At 43.1% G+C, this 23768-nt stretch overlaps 1 protein-coding gene across 1 annotated transcript in view; it reads right to left on the bottom strand.

Annotated features, from left to right (window-relative positions):
* The window catches only part of LOC140467122 (polymeric immunoglobulin receptor-like), a 49604-nt gene that overhangs the window by 11798 nt on the left and 14038 nt on the right, over positions 1-23768 (bottom strand). Inside the window, exons 4-6 of the mRNA XM_072563189.1 lie at positions 17976-18041; positions 15497-15814; positions 15039-15362 (exon numbers count right to left, since the gene is read on the bottom strand). Coding sequence (XP_072419290.1) covers positions 15039-15362; positions 15497-15814; positions 17976-18041 — 708 coding nt within the window. The remainder of the gene's footprint in view (positions 1-15038; positions 15363-15496; positions 15815-17975; positions 18042-23768) is intronic.

Raw genomic sequence — 23768 nt, 5'->3', positions numbered from 1 at the left:
AGGATGAGATGTGATGGCTCAGTTAGGGCGCTTGAGAGTGTCAGGGTAGTCAGGAAAGACCTAAAGTCAGAGATAAGAAGAGCCAGGTGGAGACATGAGAAGTTGTTGGCGTATAGGATCAAGGAAAACCCTTAGGCTATCTACAGCTCTATCAGGAATAAAAGAACAACTGGAGCGAGATGAGGGTGAATCAAGGCTCGTGGGGGAATTGGTGCATGGAGTCAGTTGAGATAGGAAAAGCACTAAATGATTACTTTTCATCAGTATTCACAGTAGATAAAGACAATGTTGTTGAGGAGAATACTGAGATACAGACTGCTAGACTGAATGGGATTGAGGTTCACAAGGGTGGGGCATTAGCAATTCTGGAAAGTGTAAGAATAGATGCGTCCTGGGCCAGATGGAATTTCTCTGTGGATTCTCTGGGAAGCTGGGGAGGAGATTGCTGACCCTTTGGCTTTGATCTTTATGTCATCATTATCTCCAGGAATAGTACCTGAAGACTGGAGGATAGTAAATGCTGTTCCATTGTACACAAAGGGAGTAGAGACCACCCTGGTAATTATAGACCAGTGAGTCTTACTTCAGTTGTCAGTACAGTGTTGGAAAAGGTTATAAGAGATAGGATCCATAATCATCTAGAAGTGAATGAGGTGATTAGGGACACTCAACACCAACACAGTTTGTGAAGGGTAGGTCATGCCTCACAAACCTGATTGAGTTCTTTCAAGAGGTAACAAAACAGGTGGATGAGGGTAAAACAGTTGATGTGGTGTATATGGATTTCAGTAAGGCATTTGAGAAGGCTCCTCACGGTAAGCCTTTGCACAAAATATAGAGGCATGGGATTGAGGGGGATTTAATGGTTTGGGTCAGAAATTGGCAAGCTGAAAGAAGACTGAGGATGGTGCTTGTTGGGAAATATCCATCCTGGAGTTCAGTTACCAGTGGTATACCACAAGGATCTGTTTTGTGTCCACTGGTGTTTGTCATCTTTACAAATGACTTGGATGAGGGCATAGAAGGATGGGTTAGTAAATTTGCGGATGACACTGAGTTTGCTGGCGTTGTGGATAGTGACGAAGGATATTGTATGCTACAGAGGGACATAGATAAGCTACAGAGCTGGGCTGAGAGGTGGCAAATGAAGTTTAATGTGGATAAGTGTGAGGTGATTCACTTTGGAAGGCGTAATAGGAATGCAGAGTACTGGGCTAATGGATAGATTCTCATTAGTGTCGATGAGCAGAGAGATCTCAGTGTCCATGTACATAGCTCCTTGAAAGTTGCCACATTGGTCGATAGGATTGTGAAGAAGTCATACGGTGTGTTAACTTTTATTGGTAGAGGGATTGAGTTTCAGAACCATGAGATCATGCTGCAGCTGTACAAAACTCTGGTGCGGCAGCACTTGGACTATTGCACATAATTCTGGTCACCACATTATAGGAAGGATGTGGAAGATTTCAGAGGAGATTTACCAGGAAGTTGACTGGTATAGAGGGAGGATGTTAGGAGGAAATGCTGAGGGACTTGACTTTGTTTTCGTTCGAGAGAAGAAGATTGAGAGGTGAGTTGATTGAGACATATAAGATATTCAGAGGGTGAGATAGAGTGGACAGTGAGTGCCTTTTTCCTCAGTTCGTGGTTGCCAGCATGAGGGGACATAGCTTTAAATTGAGGGGTGATAGATATAGGACAGAGGTCAGTGGTAGTTTCTTTACTCAGAGTGGTAGGGACGTGGAATGCATTGACTGTAACAGTAGATTCACCAACTTGAAGTGCATTCAAATAGTCATTGGATAGGCATATGGAAGAGAATGAAATAGTGTAGGTTAGATGGGTATCAGATTGGTTTCACAGGTCAGCACAACATTGAGGGCTGAAGGGCCTGTACTGTGCTGTAATGTTCTATGTTCTATGTTCCTCTTTGAAATTTGTAAACTACATCACATTCAGACAGGACCCCTATAAATCTGTCCACTCTTTGTTCCATCCACATCAAACAATGTCCTTCAAATGGACCAGGACCCACAACATTAGCCTTCAGTAAGTCCTGTCCCAGGGCAGCTCTCTCTCCAATTTACAGACAAAAGAAACTAACACTGAATCTCATTGGACATCCGTGGGTATCTATCACACATCCTCGATAATATTAACACTTTTTTCTTTTAGTGTCAAAAGACAATGAAAATCAAACCACGTAACAAGTATGAAAACGTGTTTTTTACACCTGACCTTCTCAAAAATGGAGAGCACAGTGTCTCAGTGGTTAGCACTGCTGCCTCACAGTCCCTGTGACCTGGGTTCAGTTCAAACCCCGGGTGACTGTCTGTGTGCAGTTTGTACGTTCTCTCTGAGTCATTGTGGGTATTCTCCAGGTGCTACAGTTTTCTCCCAATGTCTAACAATGTTTAGGTTAGGCCATGCTACGTTGTCCATAATGCCCAGTGATGTACAGGCTAGGTGGATTAGCCATGGGAAATGTGTTGCTATGGGAACAGAGTGGAGGCCTGAGACTGGGTCTGGTGGGATGTTCGTCAGATGGCTAGTGCAGACCAGATGGGCCAAATTGCCTCTTGATGCACTGTAGGGATTCTATAATTCTCAGTTACATTTCTCGTTGATCATGAACCTGTTTGATACACTGCCCCAATATATCTTAAGAATTTATCAGTAAATGAAGAAATGACATCTCAGCTCAGACAATGTATTACAGGGATGAAGTTCGAGCATGTTTCCCAACCTGGAGTCAGACTGGTTTTATTGTGTGGGTAGGAATTTAGGAAATGTCACATTGACTGACTACCTCTCGATTGTGTGCTTTTTGAACAAAATAGAAAGTATCTGCAAATACAAATTTGCAAATGGAGTTCACTCCATAGACTTCTATGTATGTGTGTTTGTGTGTCGTAAGGGAGGTTGGGGGAGTGGGCGACAGAGAAGATGTGTGTATCTGTGTGTGAGGGAGAGAGAGAGAGTGTGTGAAAATTCAGGGGAAATGTTGTCCATGTAATAAGCCCATTCGGATGTCCAAAGTGTGCCATCTTCATCCAAATATCATCGGCACAACCAAGCACCCTGCACATTGCAGTGTATCCCCTCACAGACTGACAATTCAGTGGATGACCATTGTAACTGAGAATTGCTGTCTTCCACTGTTTGCCATGCACTGCATTACAGAAATACCAAACCCAAGTGCCACTTCAAAATTATCTTGTCTGATTAAATTCGCCTCGTTAACAAGACCCTGAGGGTGAACAATGTTGTTGGCAATAATTGCTTGAGGCCATCACCTGTAAAGTTTATTTTTGGACAATGAGTGACCTGTTGTTGAAGTGTAGTTTGATGCCAGTGATAGGACTGAATCAGTGGATGCATGGTGGATGCAATTGCCCCGAATAGGTTTCAAACTCATAGAATTTTACTGCAGCTCCCCTCCCCCTTCCTATATATAAATTACTGACTCCACACGCACACTGTAATTGTTTGTCTGTCATTTTACACAGTTATTGTGCAGTGACTGGGTCAGGATTGGTGAAGTGTTGACTGAGTGTCTTTGTGACAAAAACAGAAACTGCTGGGGAATCACAACAGGTCTGGCAATGTCTGTGGAGAGAAAGCAGAGTTACTGTTTTGGGTCCATTGATTATTCTTCAGAACTATTAGTAGTTTTGATAAGGTGCTCCATATCCAGAAGACACCGGGAGTGGGGTGTTTCTGTGAATTAACAACAGACTCTACCTGTGGTGCAGAATGATCCTTCTTCCTCTCTTTATTGTTGCTGTCCCCGTGGATCCAATGACCTTTTGTCATCTCACCGTTTCTGTTCACTCTCCCTCTATAGCCATTATGTCCCTAATTTCCCATCAGAGCCATGTCTTTGAGAATTACAAAGCCCTTATTGGCCCTAACCCTCCCCATGTGAAGGACAAAGTGACAGTGACTTGGGATAACCCCACCTCCTGTTGTTCTCTGACGCCTCCTCTGTTCTATGAGAGCCCCAGAAAGGGGGATTCAATGCTGTGTTTCCTCTTTAGATCAGACAAGACACAGGTTTCTGTGTTTAAATGTTTATTAATTTCTGCATGGGAGCTGGACATACCAATAAATGATGAACAGATCAATTCATTCGAGCAGCAACAAACATTTCTTAATATTTGAACAGATAACAAGGTTTTGTCCAAACAAACATTTACACACTAACTCACTTGTCTCTCTACCCAACAGCATTTACATTGTCTTTTGTTCCAGATTAGAACACATGACTATATTATCCAATGAGATTTAAACGAGGGCATGGACAGGGTGAACAGCCAAGGTCTTTTTCATCTCTAGGAGTGTCCAGACCGAGAGGGCAGAGGTTGAAGATGAGAAGGAAATTATTTCAACATGACCTGAGGAGTAACGTTTTCATGCAGAGGGTGGTGTGTGTATGAAAGGTTCTGCCAGAGGAAGTGGTGGATGCTGGTACAATGACAGTATTTAACAGCATGAGGTCATCATGGAGAGATGAGGCAGAACCAGAGTAGGCCATTCGGCCCCTTAAGGCTCCCTCAGTATTCACGTGGATCAGAGCAGATCTTCTGCCTGAATACCATTTTTCTTGCACTAACCCCACGTCCCTTCCTACCTTTATTTGCCAGAACATTATTGATCTCTGTTTTGAATATACTCAAGGCTGGATACTCCAGAGCTCTCTGGGGCAGAGAATTCCAACAAACTATCACCCTCTGAGTGAAGAAATTCCTGCTCATCTCAGTCCCAAATGGTCAACCCATTCTTCTCAAACTGTGTCTCCTGCTTCGAAACCCCTCCACCCAGGGCCACTTCATTGATGGGGAACTTAGAGTGCTCAAAATCATTCATGTAAAGGCCATGATGCTCACCTAATGTTTTCGTGTAAACATTGTGACTGAAAGAGAACAAATCACCAGGAGAGTGAAGAGTACCCAGCGTATCACATCCCAGACAACGTAACTGTGTAAAACAGAAGAAATACAAAATCATTTGAAGGAAACAAGACTGCTTGATGTTTTGAACATTTATCCGCTGTTTACACTGCAGGGTATTGTTGCAAAGTAACGCAGCACAGCTCAGGGAGTTACGTAGGAAAACTAAATAATAGTTTAATTTATGATTGACTTGAACAATATATAAAGGCCAAATGAAACATATTTCAGTCGCACGTCCTGCAATGCACAGCATCTTGTTATAAATGAGGATTATTAGATGTGGATGGATATTTGCAGGAGCACTGCAGTCTGGTGCAATATTCCAGTGGATGAGCAGTCTCTTCAGTGAGTGAGGAACTCAGAATATCATCATCCCACACTGCTCCTTGTACCTTCTAACAGGCAAGGCTTAACCAGCTGGAACCAGACAGCCTCCCACCCTCTCAGTTTGGGAATAATGGTTTAAAATGAGAAAACAGAGACAATAGACAATAGATAACAGACAATAGGTGCAGGAGTAGGCCATTCTGCCCTTCGAGCCTGCACCACCATTCAATATGATCACGGCTGATCATCCTCAATCAGTATCCTGTTCCTGTCTTATCTCCATAACCCTTGATTCCACAATCCTTGAGAGCTCTATCCAACTCTTTCTTAAACGAATCCAGAGACTGGGCCTCCACTGCTTACTGGGGCAGAGCATTCCACACAGCCACCACTCACTGGGAGAAGAAGTTTCTCCTCATCTCTGTCCTAAATGGACTACCTCTTATTTTTAAGCTGTGTCCGCTGGTTCGGGACTCATCCATCAGTGGAAACATGTTTCCTGCCTCCAGAGTGTCCAATCCTTTAATAATCTTATATGTCTCAATTAGATCCCCTCTCCGTCTTCTAAACGCAAGGGTATACAAGCCCAATCGCTCCAATCTTTCAACACAAGATAGTCCCGCTATTCCAGGAATTGACCTCGTGAACCTACACTGCACTCCTTCAATAGCCAGAATGTCTTTCCTCAAATTTGGAGACCAGAACTGCATACAATATTCCAGGTGCGCTCTCACCAGGGCCCTGTAAAGCTGCAGAAGAACCTCTTTGCTTCTATACTCAATCCCTCTTGTTATGAAGGCTGGCATGCAATTAGCTTTCTTCACTACCTGCTGTACCTGCATGCTTACCTTCATTGACTGATGTACAAGAATACCCAGATCTCTTTGTATTGCCCCTTTACCTAACTTGACTCCAATTTAGGTAATAATCTGCCTTCTTATTCTTGCCACCAAAGTAGATAACCATACATTTATCCACATTAAACTGCATCTGCCGTGCATCTGTCCACTCACCGAACCTGTCCAGGTCACCCCGTAATCTCCTAACATCCTCCTCACATTTCACCCTGCCACCCAGCTTTGTATCATCAGCAAGTTTGCTCATGTTACTATTAATGCCATCTTCTATATCATTAACATATATTGTAAAAAGCTGCGGTCCCAGCACTGATCCCTGTGGTTACCCCACTGGTCACCGCCTGCCATTCCGATAGGGAGCCATTTATCACGACTCTGTTTCCTGTCAGCCAACTAATTTTCAATCCATGTCAGTGTTTTGTCCCCAATACCATGTGCCCTAATTTTGCTCACTAACCTCCTATGTGGGACTGTATCAAAGGCTTTCTGAAAGTCCAGTTACAGTAATCCACTGGATCTCCCTTGTCCATGTTCAGAGTTACATTCTCAAAAAATTCCAGAAGATTAGTCAAGCATGATTTCCCCTTCATAAATCCATGCTGACTCTGACCTATCCTGTTACTGCTCTCCAGATGTGTCGTAATTTCATCCTTTATAATAGACTCCAGCATCTTTCCCACCACTGAGGTCAGACTAACTGGTCTATAATTTCCTGCTTTCTCTCTCGCTCCTTTCTTAAAAAGTGGTACAACATTAGCCACCCTCCAATCCGCAGGAACTGATCCTGAATCTATCGAACTCTGGAAAATAATCACCAACGCATCCATGATTTCTAGAGCCACCTCCTTCAGTACCCTGGGATGTCGACCATCAGGCCCCGGGGACTTATCAACCTTCAAACCTAACAGTCTCTCCAATACCAATTCCTGGCAAATATAAATTCCCTTCAGTTCAGGTCCTTCAGCCACTGTTACCTCAGGAAGATTGCTTGTGTCTTCCCCAGTGAACACAGATCTGAAGTACCAATTCAACTCTTCTGCCATTTCTTTATTCCCCGTAACATATTCCCCTATTTCTGTCATCAAGAGCCCAATTTTAGTCTTAACCATTTTTTTCCCTTTCACATACCTAAAAAAGCTTTTACTATCCTCCTTAATATTTTTGGCCTGTTTACCTTCGTACCTCATTTTTTCTCTGCATATTTCCTTCTTCGCAATCCTCTGTTGTTCTTTAAAAGCTTCCCAGTCCTCCATTTTCCCACTTATCTTTGCTATGTTATACTTTTTCTCTTTTAACTTTATATATTTCTTAACTTCCCTCATCAGCCATGGCCACCCCTGCCTCCTCAGAGGGTCTTTCTTCCTTTTTGGAATGAACTGATCCTCCATCTTCTGCATTATACCCAGAAATATCTGCCATTGTTCCTCCACTGTCATCCCTGCTAAGGTGTTACACCATTGAACGTTGGCCAGCTCCTCCCTCATATTTCCACAGTTCCCTTTATTCAACTGAAGTATTGTAACTATCGATTGTACCCTCACCCTTTCAAATTGCAGATTGAAGCTTATTGTATTATGGTCACTACCTCCTAATGGCTCCTTCACTTCTAGGTCCCTGGTCAATTCTGGTTCGTTGCAGAATACCAGATCCAGAATTGTCTTCTCCCTGGTTGGCTCCAGCACCAGCTGTTCTAAGAATCCATCTCGGAGGCACTCCACAAAGTGTCTTTCTTGAGGTCCGATACCATCCTGATTCTCCCAGTCTACCTGCATGTTGAAATCCCCCCTAACAATTGTAGGAACTTCTTTGCCACAGGCCAATTTCAGCTCCTTATTCAACTTACACCCTACATCTGTACTACTGTTTGGGTGCCTGTAGATAACGCCCAACAGGATACTTCTGCCCTTAGAATTTCTCAGCTCTATCCACACTGACTCTACATCCCCTGATTCTAGGTCCCCCCGCGCAAGGGACTGAATATCATCCCTTACCAACATTGCCACCCCACCCCCCTCTGCCCATCAGTCTGTCCTTATGATAGCACGTATAGCATTGAATATTCATTTCCCAGGCCCTGTCTACTTGAAGCCACGTCTCAGTTATCCCCACAATATCGTAGCCAATTTCCAAAAGAGCCTCAAGCTCATCCATCTTACTTCTAATGCTTCGTGCATTCATGTATAGTATTTTTAATTTGTTACTGTCCTCACCCTTCCGATTAACCCCCATTTCACACAACCTTACGGCATGATTCCTTTTTGAGTTTTCTGCTTCATTGATACCGTTGTCTTTCTTGACTTCCCTTGTCCTAACTTTCCCTTCAATTTCCTTCTTAAACTTCCAGTTTGTCCCCTCTCCCTCCCCCACTATTTAGTTTAAACGTAGCTGTGTTGCAGTAGCAAACCTGCCTGCCAGAATGCTGGTCCCCAACGTGTTAAGGTGCAAACTGTCTCTTTTGTATAATGTATGCTTACCACAAATATACCCCAGTGATCCAAGAATTTAAATCCTTGCTTCCGGCACCAGTTCCCCAGCCACATGTTCAAGTCCATTATCTCCCTGTTTCTGGCCTCACCAGCCCGAGGAACTGGAAGCAAACCAGAGATAACCACCCTGGATATCCTGCTTTTCAGCCTTCTTCCTAGTTCTCTGAAGTCCCGCTGTAGTATGTTCCTCCTCTTCTTCCCCACATCACTTGTGCCGACATATACCACCATCTCTGGTTCTTCACCTTCCCCCTTGTGGATTTCCTGCACTCTGTCTGCGATGTCCTTAATCCTGGCACCAGGAAGGCAACAGACCATCCTTAAATCCCGCCTGTTGCCTCAGAAACCCCGTTCAGTTCCTCTCACTATGGAATCCCCGATCACCGCGGCTCTGTGCGATGTGTTATTCCTCGGCTCTGCCTCCATGCTAACTTTTGATTGACAGCCCTGGCCGCCTCGTGGACTGGCAGTGTCATCTGTCTCTACTGTTTCCAAAAGATTCAACTTGTTCCTGACAGGTACTTCCCCCGCGGTCTCTTGCATCTGTCTCCTCTCTGCCTTTCTAATCATCTGCTCTCTTCTGCTCTCTTCTGGTTTGGAGAAGAAGGAGAAGGTGACAGAGAATGGAGTGTCACTGGCAGTGATACACCAGATACCCTGGCTCAACAAAATGTGTCACTTCTTTGAAACATACATTACCATAAGGTTAGATGAATAAAGAAGCATTTCACCTGGGACTTGGCAGACAGATAATTGGTATTTCATGCTACGAATATACAATAACATAAATAGAAACATTGTAAATGTTATGGCATGGAAATTGAACCCCTTTGCTCATTAAAACTAAGATTAAAACACCCAGAAAAGCTCACCAGTAAGGAAGAGAACATAATAACATTGTATGAAATGAGTGACCATTGACATTCTGATAAATTATCGTCAAAAATTGAAACTTATTGTAAGCCGTTAAATGAAATCACTTATTCTCACTGGAATCAATGCTGATAGAAACATTGACAATGAAATTGTTCTACCTTTTCCTGACAGACTTGGGTCCTGACGATGTTCCTGTTGCTGTTGGTGATTTTGTTGTGGATGTTGTTGGTGATTTTGTTGAGGATTTGTCACAAGTATATTCCCTTCCTGTTGAGACATAAGGTAATATTCAGCTTCATCTGAGTCTCAGTTACAGACAACCAAGAGAGCACTCTTCATCAATGTAACCTCAGGACGTGTTGTGAATAATGGATTTTGTTGAATTCATTTTGCTATAACTCTCCCTGTCTGGAGAGACATGGTAATGATCTAGTTTGCATACAATTTGTATTTGTTCCTTGCCTGGACATTCTTGCTCCTGCAATCGTATTCAAGCATTTGATAGCCTGAGGTTGGATGGGACTATATTACTAAGATCTCCTTTCTCCTCATTGTCAAACGTAAAAGAAAGTTCCAGCCACTGAGCTGGTCACTGCCCCCGCTGGACAATGTATTCCTGGGGGATCCAGCAGCCCCTGCTCTGTCCTGTAATATCCTGTGATTGCTGGGTGAGCTTCCACTGGGAGTTTTGCCTCCACTATGGTATTTAGACCCAATGATGTAGTCTTTACATCAGCTCCTGTCACATGAGAACAAAATGTGGATGTTGTCATACTGACAAATCAAAAGACATTGATAACAGCATCTGGCCTAAACATATCTCACAGCCACAGACACTTCAGGGTCTGGGCTGAAACTGAGGTAATCAGTTACAAACCCTAACACATTTCCATCACCATGTCATGCCTGATGTGACCCTGACTAAGATGGAGTCTGATACCATTATCCCCTCAGGTCACATGCCATGATACACACAAGCTGTGAGCTGAGAAGGTATGGCAAAAGATGAATGGGCAGCGCACAACAATCCCAGTTGGAGAACACTTCAGTGCTCCAGGACATTCAGCCTCCGACGTTCAGGTGACCATCTTCCAAGGCGGACTTTCGGACAGGCAGCAGTGAGAATTGGCCAAGCAGAAGCTGATAGCTAAGTTCCATACCCAAAGGGAGGGCCTCAATCGGGACCTTAGATTCATGTCACATTACAGGTGACCACCATTGCACTATACACACACACAGATACTCCTATGCACACACACACACAGACACACACACACACAGGCACTCCAAACACACGGACACACATATACACAGACACTCACACGTACCCCTACAGACACACACACTTTCACATGCATCCTCTCACAGGCTTATACCACTTTACAGTCACATACACACATATACACTCTCTCTCATAGACGCTCAGAACCCCTCACCCCAGACACACACACACACTCCAACTGACACACACACTCCCACACTTACACATGCACCCCCTCACAGACTTAGACACTCTACACTCACATACACAGACACATATACACTCTCTCACACTCACATCACCCCCCCACCTCCACCCCAGACACACACACACACACGCACATATATGTGGGTGAATTTGTACTGACAGAGTTACATTGCTCAAAAACTGCATGAATTCATGTAAGACTCTATAAACTCACTTTTTAGATTAGAATCAGTCTAAACATTATGGCATAGACAGGGATCAAAGCAGTCTAACACCTTCAACATATTGCCTGGATAACACCAATTGTTACAGTTAACCTGAGAATACAACTTTTAAAAAAATGTTTTTTGATTTACACATGAAAGAAGTGAAACTATCATGATATTCAAACAGATAAAAGACTCAACAGACAATCAAGGTATTTTTCAATGTATAATTTCAGTTACATTACACTGTAAACTTTTGCCATCAATTCTGTGCCTTCCAATTGTGTCCTCCTTAACCACCTGATGAAGGAGCGGTGCTCCGAAAGCTAGTGCTTCCAATTAAACCTGTTGGACGAGAACCTGGTGTTGTGTGGTTTTTAACTGTACACCCCAGTCCAATACCGGCATCTCCAAAAGCTGTGAGATGTAACACAAAGTTGGAGCACAGCATTTCTGCATTTTCTGGAGCTTTATTACAATTTTGCCCATTTTCAAAAATAAATTAACACCTTGCCCAAAATTGTTCAAATATCAAAGAGTCGTAATGTGATGAAGTGCAATTATTTGTAAATATGGAAGAACATTAACCAATGAGCAGTTTGAATAAACATTGAATAGGTGTGTCAGCCTCAATGTTTGTATAAAACCTACTGATGCTGCTGATTTATATCATGTAACTCCAGCCCCTCTCTGCTACACTGGGAACTGAGACATGAACAATTTCACTGGGTTTTGTTCCCTGAGTATTTGAGGCTGTGCAGTAATATAGATGATGTTGTTGTGTGAAGGATTGACAATGTAGATCCAGTTTGTTGGTGTCAGAGATCATTGAATCGGGAAATGGGGTCTTCTCAAACCATGTGTGGTGAATGGGACGGGATCCCCAGGCAGACTCACAGCAAACTCTCACTGAAGCCCCAGAATATGAGACATTTGGCTGTGACTAAAATTGAAGTCCAGGAACAGTCTTTGGGAAACAAACATTTATTGGAAAACGGACTGTAATTGAAAAGCCAAAAACCCCAAGACTTTGCCCTTCCCTGTCCCAATTCAGTGTCATACCTTCATATGCCACAGAAATAGACCCTTCGGTTTAATATGTCTGTGCAGAACAAGTTTCTCAAAATAAACCAGTCCCACTTGCCTGCATTTGGCTCATATCCCTCCAAATCTCTCTTATTCATGTACTGATCCAAATCTTTTTAATGTTGCAACTGACCACCCTCTGTGTGAACACGTTGCCCCTCAGGTTCCTTTCACAGTTTCCTCCTCTCACCTTGAAAACATGACCCCTCACTTTGAGCTCTCCCAGCCTAGAGAAAGAAATCTTTGCTAAACACCTTATCCATACCCCTCATGATATTATAAACCTCGCTAAAGTCACCTCCCAACCTCCTCTGCTCCAGGGGAAAAAGTCCCAGCCTATCCTTTTCACTCAACCCCTCAAGTCACAGCAACATCTCAGTAGATCTTTTCTGAAACCTCTTCAATTTAATAAAACCTTCCTGAAGCAGGGTGACTCGAACTGTACACACAAAACCAAAAGTGGCCTCACCATCATTCTGTACAAGCTCAACGTGATGTTCCAACTCCTACACTCAATGGTCTGAGCAATGATGGTCAGCATTCTAAATACCTTCTTAACCACCCTCTCTACTTGTGATGCAAATGTCAAAGATCCCAGTGTCTGTCTGTTCAACAGCACTACTCAATTAAAAGGGTCCTACTTTTAATTGTATAAGTCCCATCCTGTTTTGTTGAACTAAAAGGATATACCTCACATTGAACAAAATGAACTCCATCTGGCACTCCTCAGCCCATTGATCCAATTGATCAGTCGTTAAACTGGTTCAATGGGGATGGAGACATCAACCATCACTATCAATCCCGAGCCGTATGTCTAGCTGTCTCCTTGGAGAGGGGAACAACTATCATTCAGACTCAGGCTCAGCACTCAGTGTCTGCTGGATATGAGCCACTGGCAAGAAGATTCAGGATGTGGAGGGACTGCTGTTGGGCTGGGGTGGACAAAATTGGAAACCACACAACACCAGGTTATAGTCCAAGAGGTTTATTTGAAAATACAAGCTTACAGAGCACTGCTCCTTTGTCAGGAAGCCAGTGGGGCAGGATACGTAGGGCACAGGATTTAAAAGTAAAAGATCAAAGTGTCACATGACGGATGCAATGTATTAGAGAAACTGAGATTGCTGATAAGTCTGTAATCACCTAGAATGGGAAGGCAGGTTTCCATTGATTAATATGTAAATCCCAGAATTTCTCTTAAGTCACAGTCCCGATATATCTTAAGGTTTTATCAGTAAATAAAAAAAAGTGACATCTCAGCTCAGACAATACATTACAGGGATGAGGTTAGAGTCTGTGTCCCAAACTGGAGTCAGACTGTCTTTTTGGAAAGTAGGAATTTATAAACTATCACCTTAATTGACTGCCTTCAGATTTATGCTGTTTGAACAAAATAGAATGTAAATTCACTCCACAGACTTGAATGTGTATTTGAATGTGTGCACATGTGTGTGTGTGTGTAGTGTGGGAGGATGAGGGAGAGAGGGAGAGGGAGGCTGTGAGTGTCTGTATTTGAGGGAAAGAGAGACAGAGTGCATAGGTGTGACAGTGTGTGTGTGAGTGAGAAAGAGAGAGAGAGGCGCAAGACAGAGTGTGTGAAAACTCAGGGGAAATGTTGGCCCTGTCATAACTCCATTATAACGTCTGAAATAAAGGCAGTGAGCCTGAAGCGTGGAGAGAACAGCTGGAGGAGTGTGAGGGTGGGGAGAAAGTAGCATAGAGTACAATGGGTGAGTGGGGGAGGGGATGAAGGTGATAGGTCAGGGAGGAGAGGGTAGAGTGGATAGGTGGAAAAGAAGATAGGCAGGTAGGACGAGTCCGGACAAGTCATGGGGACAGTGCTGAGCTGGAAGCTTGGAACTAAGGTGAGGTGGGGGAGGAGAAATGAGGAAACTGTTGAAGTCCACATTGATGCCCTGGGGTTGAAGTGTTCCGAGGCGGAAGATGAGGCGTTCTTCCTCCAGGCGTCCAGTGGTGAGGGATCGGCAGTGAAGGAGGCCCAGGACCTCCATGTCCTCAGCAGAGTGGGAGGGGGAGTTGAAATATTGGGCCAAGGGGCGGTGTGGTTGATTGGTGCGGGTCTCCCGGAGATGTTCCCTAAAGCGCTCTGCTAGGAGGCGCCCAGTCTCCCCAATGTAGAGGAGACCGCATCGGGAGAAACGGATACAATAAATGATATTTGTGGATGTGCAAGTAAAACAAGTATATCTGATCAGTGACTTATACAGGAAGAAAATTGACCAAGTGTTGAAGGATATTTGATCTTTAATCTGTCAATAATTGTTTCTTTCCCACACAAGCTGTCTCTGTTCTTGGAATGCAGCAATATCTAGAAATTAATTTGCATGCAAGCAAAAACATTGAAATAATTCTCTCAAAAATCTGGTTGTGTTTAATAACATTGATTGAGGAATGAATGCTTGCTCAGACACCAGGAGAACCTCTATTCTGTAAATAGTTTACAAATGATGCCATTCCTAAAGGGGGAACAGGTTCTCAGTTTGTCACCTCATCGACACTGTCTCACCTGCCACAGCACAGCATTACTTCTCCCTACTAGGCAGTGGGATCCAGCTGAATTTTAACCCCGAAGGGGAACTGGAACCCCCAACATGCTGGCATCAACATGCTGTGGATAGTATTTTATGCACCTGTTTATTTTCCAACTTCAGGACAGAGTATTGGTTTAAATCAGAACAGACAATGAAACAAGTGGAGTGCATTTTATAACTTACAGTTTGGCAGAGTGAGATATTAAACATGTGCATCACACTTACCGATGCCATTGGTTTTTATTTTATAACTGCAGTTCTTCTCTGTTACATTGTTGATTGACACATGAACAATTTCACTTGGTTTTGTTCCCTGAGTATTTGAGGCTGTGCAGTAATATTGATGATGTTGCTGTGAGAAGGATTGACAATGTAGCTCCAGTTTATTGGTATCAGAGATCTTTGAATCTTGAGATGGGGTCTTCTCAGACCATGTGTAGTGAATGGGGAGAGATCCCCGGGCAGAATCACAGGAGACTGTCACTGAGCCCCCAGAACATGAGACAGTAAATGGGGATAAATATCGAAGTCCAGGAACAGAGACAGCTTCTGTGGGGAAGAAACAATTATTGAGAGATCAAAGATCAAATATCCTTCAATACTTGGCTAGTTTTCTTCCTGGAGAAAACACTGATCAGACATATCAGCTGAGAGTAATTTTAAAAAATCACTGAAACATTTACCGTCAGAGATGTGCAGCTCTACATTAAACATTGGATCAAGGCCAGGAGCCTCAATCCCACAGCTGTACCATCCTGCATCTCCCCATTGAAGATTCTTGATTGTGACAAGAAATATTCCTTGTGTTTTGTTATCAGTGATTGATATTCTCCCATTTGGCCAATTTGACGTTGCTATAAACTTACACTGACGAGTCCATCCTTGACACCAATATTTTGTGTTTGATTGGTACCACCGTGCTTCGTAGTGACAAGATATTGTGATCGCTCTTCCCAAAATTCCCGTTACGTGTTTCTCTGCCCATAAAGCATCTGAAACGGAGGAGACAATATTTCAGAAATTTGACTGGTAAAAACTCCTTAATACATTTTAATCAGCTCCATTGCATCTAGCTCATGGTGAAGTTAATCCCTTATCAAAGCGTCAGGCTGTTCCAAATTCCCACGGAATGATTGAAACAGTCAGAATATTTTCTTTCCCCACTGGTCGAGCTTTGGGACAATCTTGAAATTGGGTTTGTGCTGCCTGCTGTGGGCTCTAACTCCACCGTGTGTGACATCATCGAAATGTTGTCCCCCTGGAGAGCAGCCTGAGTGACAGGCCTGGATTGGAGTCAGCTGAGGATCGGTGAAAGGAGGGCACAGGTGCTGAATGGTCCTTACTGTGACTGGAGGAGAAGGGGCTGTGTGTAGACTTATGGTGGGCTCAGGGGCTATATTTCCAAAGCTCATGGGGCAGATACAACAGGTGACCCAGGATGATGATGGGAGACCTCAAATGGGAGAAGAAGAGAATTGAAGTTCAGCAAGAGATGGTTCACAATGGGAGAGAGACATCAATGTGCAGGATCTTGAGGGCAGTAAAGGCAGGATGGTTTGTAATCACACATTGTTGTCAGTGTGAGGAGAGAAAAATAACAGAATTATTTACTGACTTTTCCTGAGTGATGCTTAATGAGAAAATGTTTAAATTGCTGACACATTGTGTCCCGGTGTGGAAGAGGAGCAGCCTGTTGATGACGTGGTAAATTTACTTCAATAAATAGTAGACTAACGGGCTTGTTGGGAGAACCGTCCTTTGTGTGGGAAGAATTCTCAAACAAAATGACAAAAGGGGTTTTCAACCTCAGTGAAGAGATGGAGAAGAGAGAAGAAAGGGAGGAAGATACATGAATGATGAAAGGTGATGAAAGCCAGGAAACAGAGACCTTATTGGATAAAGGAAGCTTTGAAAGAAAGAGAATTGTGAAACCAGAGGGATGCACACTTCAGGTTTCTATCTGTGAAGTATTCTGCATGAAGTTGGTGGGTCAGAGCCACAACATGTTTCAGGAAGGTTTCATGGAACAGAATTCATTGTGTTGTAGCCGAGAGTCATGCAACATGGGAATTTTAATCTTGAGTGTTTCAAAATCATTAGTGGAGAGATTGCAGTGAAGAACAATACTTTGATTGCAGTGTTACATTGTAACATGGAAACCAATGGGATTGAAAGATAGTAAACAGCCTGATTCAACTTAGACAGAAAGGAAAAAAAGCTTTGTTATGCAAAGAGAAGTGTAAAACGTCCATCTGCTTTTGTGACTGAGGCTCACAGATGAAAACTTAATGAACTGCATTTCTAAACTAAAATAACAGAAATAAAAGCCAACTCAAGATGTTTTGTTTGAGGGCTTATTTCCACCCCAGTTTTAGTGGTTACTGAACATTGAAAATTTTGGGCAAATTAAGATAATTATGATGCTTTATTTTTGATTTGATATCAACATTATTTGTCCTTTTTATTTAATTGATAATTAATGCTGCTCTGAAGTATTTGGGGACTCTGCCACTTGGGATGATGATATGTTCAGGAGAGGCAGTACATTTTGTAATGTTGTACAGGTATGCATGGGGCAGACAAAGCACATGCTGTGTCTGTTTTCTGCAGCTTATCACTTGCCTGAGTTGTTGCAATGTGAAGGGTGGCAACCTGCATTGAAGAACCATGACTTGGAATCTCAGCCAGTCCTGCTCCCTGCCCTGGGCATGTTGGAAAGATTTGCAGGTTGATAATAAACCTGTTTGGCTTTGTGAGAATACACATGCCTTTGCAAAACGTGCTGAATGAGAATCAAACTCTCAGCATTTGACATGGCAATAACAATGTTACCCATTGTGTCACAACCTCTGCCTTTATCCCTTCATACATCTTCAGCAATTTAAACATTTCCACTGCAATATCCACACACTGGACTTCAAGAAACATTGGATTAGTGGTGCTGGAAGAGCACAGCAGTTCAGGCAGAATCCGAGCAGCGAAATCGACGTTTTGGACAAAAGCCCTTCACGTCGATTTCACTGCTCGTAGGATGCTCCCTGAACTGCTGTGCTCTTCCAGCACCACTAATCCAGTATTTGGTTTTCAGCATCTGCAGTCATTCTTTTTACCTTCAAGAAACATTGGTTATCTGATTATACAACTCAGATGATCACTCACCGGGAATGGAACAGATGAGGAGAATCAATGTCCACATTGATTTATTCACAAAGTTCATGATGTCAGTCTCTCAGCTCTGTTTCTCACTTTGAAATAAGTGTGGACTGCAATGTCTACATGAAGTTAAATGAGTAAGAGGATATCGGAAACCAGCTTCTGAGACCACAGTGAGCCAGAGGGTGTTATTTAACCCTAAAGACATTTTTCTTCGATCAGTTATATTCAATAGAAGAACTAACTTCATATTCATTGAAACAATAGAAAATTCTGAAATCAAGACAGTTAATGCATTAGGTGCAAGGTAATGTTGACCCAAGCTTAGTATTTATCGTGAAATCTCAGGTGAATGATAACTAGCTTATTCTCTTATGTTCTCAAATTTCAACAATAATTTTTGGCAAATATAGATTTCTTTTCCAAAAACTAATCATGCAGCTAAAAAAGAACTGTTTTGAACATTTTGTCTGTTTGCAGAATCTGCCTCCTGTTAGTGTTGAATAATTATTGTGTCAGGACCTGAACTCCTAGATATGCCGGAGAAGGACATCCTCTGTTCGATTTCCACTAGATCCAAGTAAACAAGACATGCGGCCGACTTCAGGCAGAGAAAGGAACTCAACAAGAGAGCAACAATTCAGGGGGAAGTGAGCTGTGATTGAGTAACTGGGAGTGAGCTTCAATTCCAAGGTGAGGATCCCTCTGGTGAACCGACTGACATGGGGCTTTGTATTCACCAGGACATGGTTGATGATGAGTGAGTCTGGTGAACCATGCTGGGTTTCACCTTTGAGAAGATCAAAGGGACTGACACCCTTCACCAACCGTGCTCATCCCCAGCCACAATGCTGAAGGCAGTGCCCCCACCTTAACCCTTAATATGGAAGGTGAATCACTGGAGTCATTACCCAGAGACTGAACCAACGAGGACCATCGCAATGCTCTGTCTGGGAAACAGAAGCAATACGTTGGGTAAACTCCTGGAGAACACTTGGAATCATTTGGGGGTTAATACCCCAATGCAAATGAAACCCCTCTGCTATCTGGTCACCAGTGTTTGAGTGTCAGAAACAGAGAGCAGAGATCCCCCAGCCCCTGAATGACATGGACACTGTAGAATCAGTTGGGAAAATAGGACCAGATTGAAAAATTAGATTCTGTGATGAAACAGTGAAGGCAGCAGTTATTAACAAAGTGAAGAATATCTGATCTAATTGTCTGGGATCCTGTAAAGTGACTTGCTCAGTGTCAAAGCCATATCCTGGTAGACAGGCACTCAGCAGTTTTTAAAAGACCGTTCTTCTGAGACAAACAATTGCAGGACCTGGAGCTGCCACAAATCCCCTCCCCCATTCGGATGGATGTCCCATTTGCTCTGGAATGGTGCAGTGACCCACCCACAACATGGACATGAGCCTGTCCCAGGATGTTTCCTTCCCAGAGATTGTGATCAAAGGGCTGGGTCTGAAAACTCTCAGTACAGCCTTGAATGACCCAGAGTGAGCCACCCACAATCTCCTGTTTATTAACACTTATTCTCATTATACATCCATGGGTATCTATCACACATTCCCCTTGATAATATTCGCATTTTTCTCATAGTGCCAAACGACAATGAACATCAAACTATGCAACAAGTGTGGAAACTTTTTTTTTACACCTCAACTTCTCAGAAATGGACAGCACAGTGTCTCAGTGGTTAACATTGCTGTCTCACAGCCCCAGTTCCCTGGGTTCGTTTCAAACCTTGGGTGACTGTCTGTGTATATTTTGCACATTTTCCATCTGTCTGTGTGGGTTTCCTCAAGTTGCTAAAGTTTTTTTCCCACCGTCTACCCATATGCAGGTTAGGTGGAATGGTCATGCTGAATTGCCCGTTGTGTCTAGGGATGTGCAGTGTCAGTGGGTTAGCCATGGGAAATGTGTGGCTATGGGAACAGAGTGGGGTTCTGGGTCTAGTGGGAAGTTCTTCAGATGGCTGGTGCAGACCAGATGGGCCAAATGGCCTCTTTCTGCACTGTAGGGATTCTAGAATTCTCAGTTACATTCCTCATTGACCAGGAACCTGTTTGAGGGTTTAATGGAATGAGCCCAAACTGAATGTGTGTTCATTTACAATGAGCCATTCACGTGCACCATGCTGCTGATAGAACCATTTTTAGAAATAAAGTAATTTTGGGGGAAAAATTATTTTACCAGATTTAAATTTTAATTTGATAACATTTTAAAATTATTCAATTCCTTTGAAGTTAACTTGAATTGTAAGGTGTGGGATAGAAGTTCAAATTATTCCAGAATGATAGGTGGATTTGCAGTTTTCTAAATAGAGTGAGCTGAGAAGCACATTCATTTCTTTCCAAACCTTGTCATTAGTGTGTTATTGAATATGGCAAGTTGGATTCATACAGCATCTTCAAAAATGTAAAACTGGAGGAGAGGTGTAGATGAGTGTAAGTTGGAAGATTCAAGGCCAGCTGGAATGATGTTGGAATGATTGAGCGTGAAGCTAACAACATCACGGATGAGTTGATGTGCTTATGGGTGTGAGGGAGAGAGTGTGTACATATATAGAACACAGAATATAGAACGTTACAGCACACTAAGTGCTCTTCAGCCCTCGATTTTGTGCTGACCTGCGAAACTAATCTGATTCCCATCTAATCTCCACCGTTCCATTATTATCAGTGTGTATGTCCAATGCCCGTTTAACTGCCCTCAATATGGACGAGTCCACTACTGTTATAGGCAGGCCGTTCCACATCCCGACTACTCTCTGACTGAAGAAACTACCCCTATATTTGTCGCGAATCTATCACCCCTCAATTTAAAACTATGTCCCCTCGTGTTAGCCATCACCATCCAGGAAAAAGGCTCTCAATGTCCACCTTATTTAAAGCTCTGATTATCGTATATGAGCACTAGTCGGGGTGCAGAATTCTGGCGGTGAGTCACTGTGATAGACATCTCCCTCCCAATGACAAAGTTCATGAACTTTTTGAAGGCTTTTGGAAGAGTTTGTTAATGTCCCCCGTTATAACACTTGATGATATATTCCTTGACTCTTGAGTTATTTGTCACACAGTTCCAGGACTATCTGGAATGTTCCGTGCTGTAGGTACGTTAGCTCCAGTTTACAGCAGTTTAAATGATAACTCTTTTTTCTGGTCCTTTGCAATGTGCCCTGTAGATTAATTGACAAAGCTTCTCTCAATTTTTCGGTAAAAGCAATGACTGCAGATGCTGGAAACCAGATTCGGGTTAGTGGTGCTGGAAGAGCACAGCAGTTCAGGCAGCATCCAAGTAGCTTTGAAATCGACGTTTCGGGCACAAAAAGGCCTGTGCCCGAAACATCGATTTCAAAGCTACTTGGATGCTGCCTGAACTGCTGTGCTCTTCCAGCACCACTAATCCATTGTCTCAGTTTTTGCCTGTCCTAGGGAGAGGTATATACCACAGGGTAAGAGTTATAGCAGGGGGCAAGTCAATTAAAATATGATTAGACAAGATTGAAGATACATAGGATGGGGAAGGAAACTTCAAGGGATGGGCACAATTGAAATGCGGAGCTTATTCAAGGAACAACTACTGTGGATCCTTGATAAGTATGTACTTGTCAGGCAGGGAGGAAGTTGTTGAGTGCAGGAGCTGAGGTTTACTAAGAAATTTGAATATCTTAGCAAGACGAAGATGAAGGCATATGTTCGGATGAGATGTGATGGCTCAGTTAGGGCGCTTGAGAGTGTCAGGGTAGTCAGGGAAGACCTAAAGTCAGAGATAAGAAGAGCCAGGTGGAGACATGAGAAGTTGTTGGCGTATAGGATCAAGGAAAACCCTTAGGCTATCTACAGCTCTATCAGGAATAAAAGAACAACTGGAGCGAGATGAGGGTGAATCAAGGCTAGTGGGGGAATTGGTGCATGGAGTCATTTGAGATAGGAAAACCACTAAATGATTAATTTTCATCAGTATTCACAATGGATAAAGACAATGTTGTTGAGGAGAATACTGAGATACAGACTGCTAGACTGGATGGGATTGAGTTTGGCAAGGGTGGGGTGTTAGCAATTCTGGAAAGTGTAAGAATAGATGCGTCCTGGGCCAGATGGAATTTCTCTGTGGATTCTCTGGGAAGCTGGGGAGGAGATTGCTGACCCTTTGGCTTTGATCTTTATGTCATCATTATCTCCAGGAATAGTACCTGAAGACTGGAGGATAGTAAATGCTGTTCCATTGTACAAAAAGAGAGGAGAGACCACCCTGGTAATTATAGACCAGTGAGCCTTACTTCAGTTGTCAGTACAGTGTTGGAAAGGGTTATAAGAGATAGGATCCATAATCATCCAGAAGGGAATAAGGTGATTAGGGATAGTCAACACTAACACAGTTTGTGAAGGGTAGGTCATGCCTCACAAACCTGATTGAGTTATTTCAAGAGGTAACAAAACAGGTGGATGAGGGTAACACAGATGATGTTGTGTATATGGATTTCAGTAAGGCATTTGAGAAGGCTCCTCACGGTAAGCCTTTGCACAAAATATAGAGGCATGGGACTGAGGGGGATTTAATGGTTTGGGTAAGAAATTGGCAAGCTGACAGAAGACTGAGGATGGTGCTTGTTGGGAAATATCCATCCTGGAGTTCAGTTACCAGTGGTGTACCACAAGGATCTGTTTTGTGTCCACTGGTGTTTGTCATCTTTATAAATGATTGGATGAGGGCATAGAAGGATGGGTTAGTAAATTTGCGGATGACACTGAATTTGGTGGCGTTGTGGATAGTGACAAAGGATATTGTATGCTACAGAGGAACATAGATAAGCTACAGAGCTGGGCTGAGAGGTGGCAAATGAAGTTTAATGTGGATAAGTGTGAGGTGATTCACTTTGGAAGGCGTAATAGGAATGCAGAGTACTGGGCTAATGGATAGATTCTCATTAGTGTAGATGAGCAGAGAGATCTCAGTGTCCACGTACATAGCTCCTTGAAAGTTGCCACATTGGTCGATAGGATTGTTAAGAAGTCATACGGCGTGTTAACTTTTATTGGTAGAGGGATTGAGTTTCAGAACCATGAGATCATGCTGCAGCTGTACAAAACTCTGGTGCGGCAGCACTTGGACTATTGCGCATAATTCTGGTCACCACATTATAGGAAGGATGTGGAAGATTTCAGAGGAGATTTACTAGGATGTTGACTGGTATAGAGGGAAGATGTTATGAGGAAATGCTGAGGGACTTGACTTTGTTTTTGTTTGAGAGAAGAAGGTTGAGAGGTGAGTTGATTGAGACATATGAGATATTCAGAGGGTGAGATAGAGTGGACAGTGAGTGCCTTTTTCCTCAGTTAGTGGTTGCCAGCATGAGAGGACATAGCTTTAAATTGAGGGGTGATAGATATAGGACAGAGGTCAGTGGTAGTTTCTTTACTCAGAGTAGTAGGGACGTGGAATGCATTGACTGCAACAGTAGATTCACCAACTTGAAGTGCATTGAAATGGTCATTGGATAGGCATATGGAAGAGAATGAAATAGTGTATGTTAGATGGGTATCAGATTGGTTTCACAGGTCAGCACAACATCGAGTACTGAAGGGCCTGTACTGCGCTGTAATGTTCTATGTTCTATGTTCCTCTTTGAAATTTGTAAACTACATCACATTCAGACAGGACCCCTATAAATCTGTCCACTCTTTGTTCCATCCACATCAAACAATGTCCTTCAAATGGACCAGGACCCACAACATTAGCCTTCAGTAAGTCCTGTCCCAGGGCAGCTCTCTCTCTAATTTACAGACAAAAGTA

The sequence above is a fragment of the Chiloscyllium punctatum genome, chromosome 45, assembly GCF_047496795.1.
Source record: "Chiloscyllium punctatum isolate Juve2018m chromosome 45, sChiPun1.3, whole genome shotgun sequence".
NCBI lineage: Eukaryota > Metazoa > Chordata > Chondrichthyes > Orectolobiformes > Hemiscylliidae > Chiloscyllium > Chiloscyllium punctatum.
Note: the sequence above shows the minus strand (reverse complement) of the source record. Positions and strands in the feature narration are given on the sequence as shown.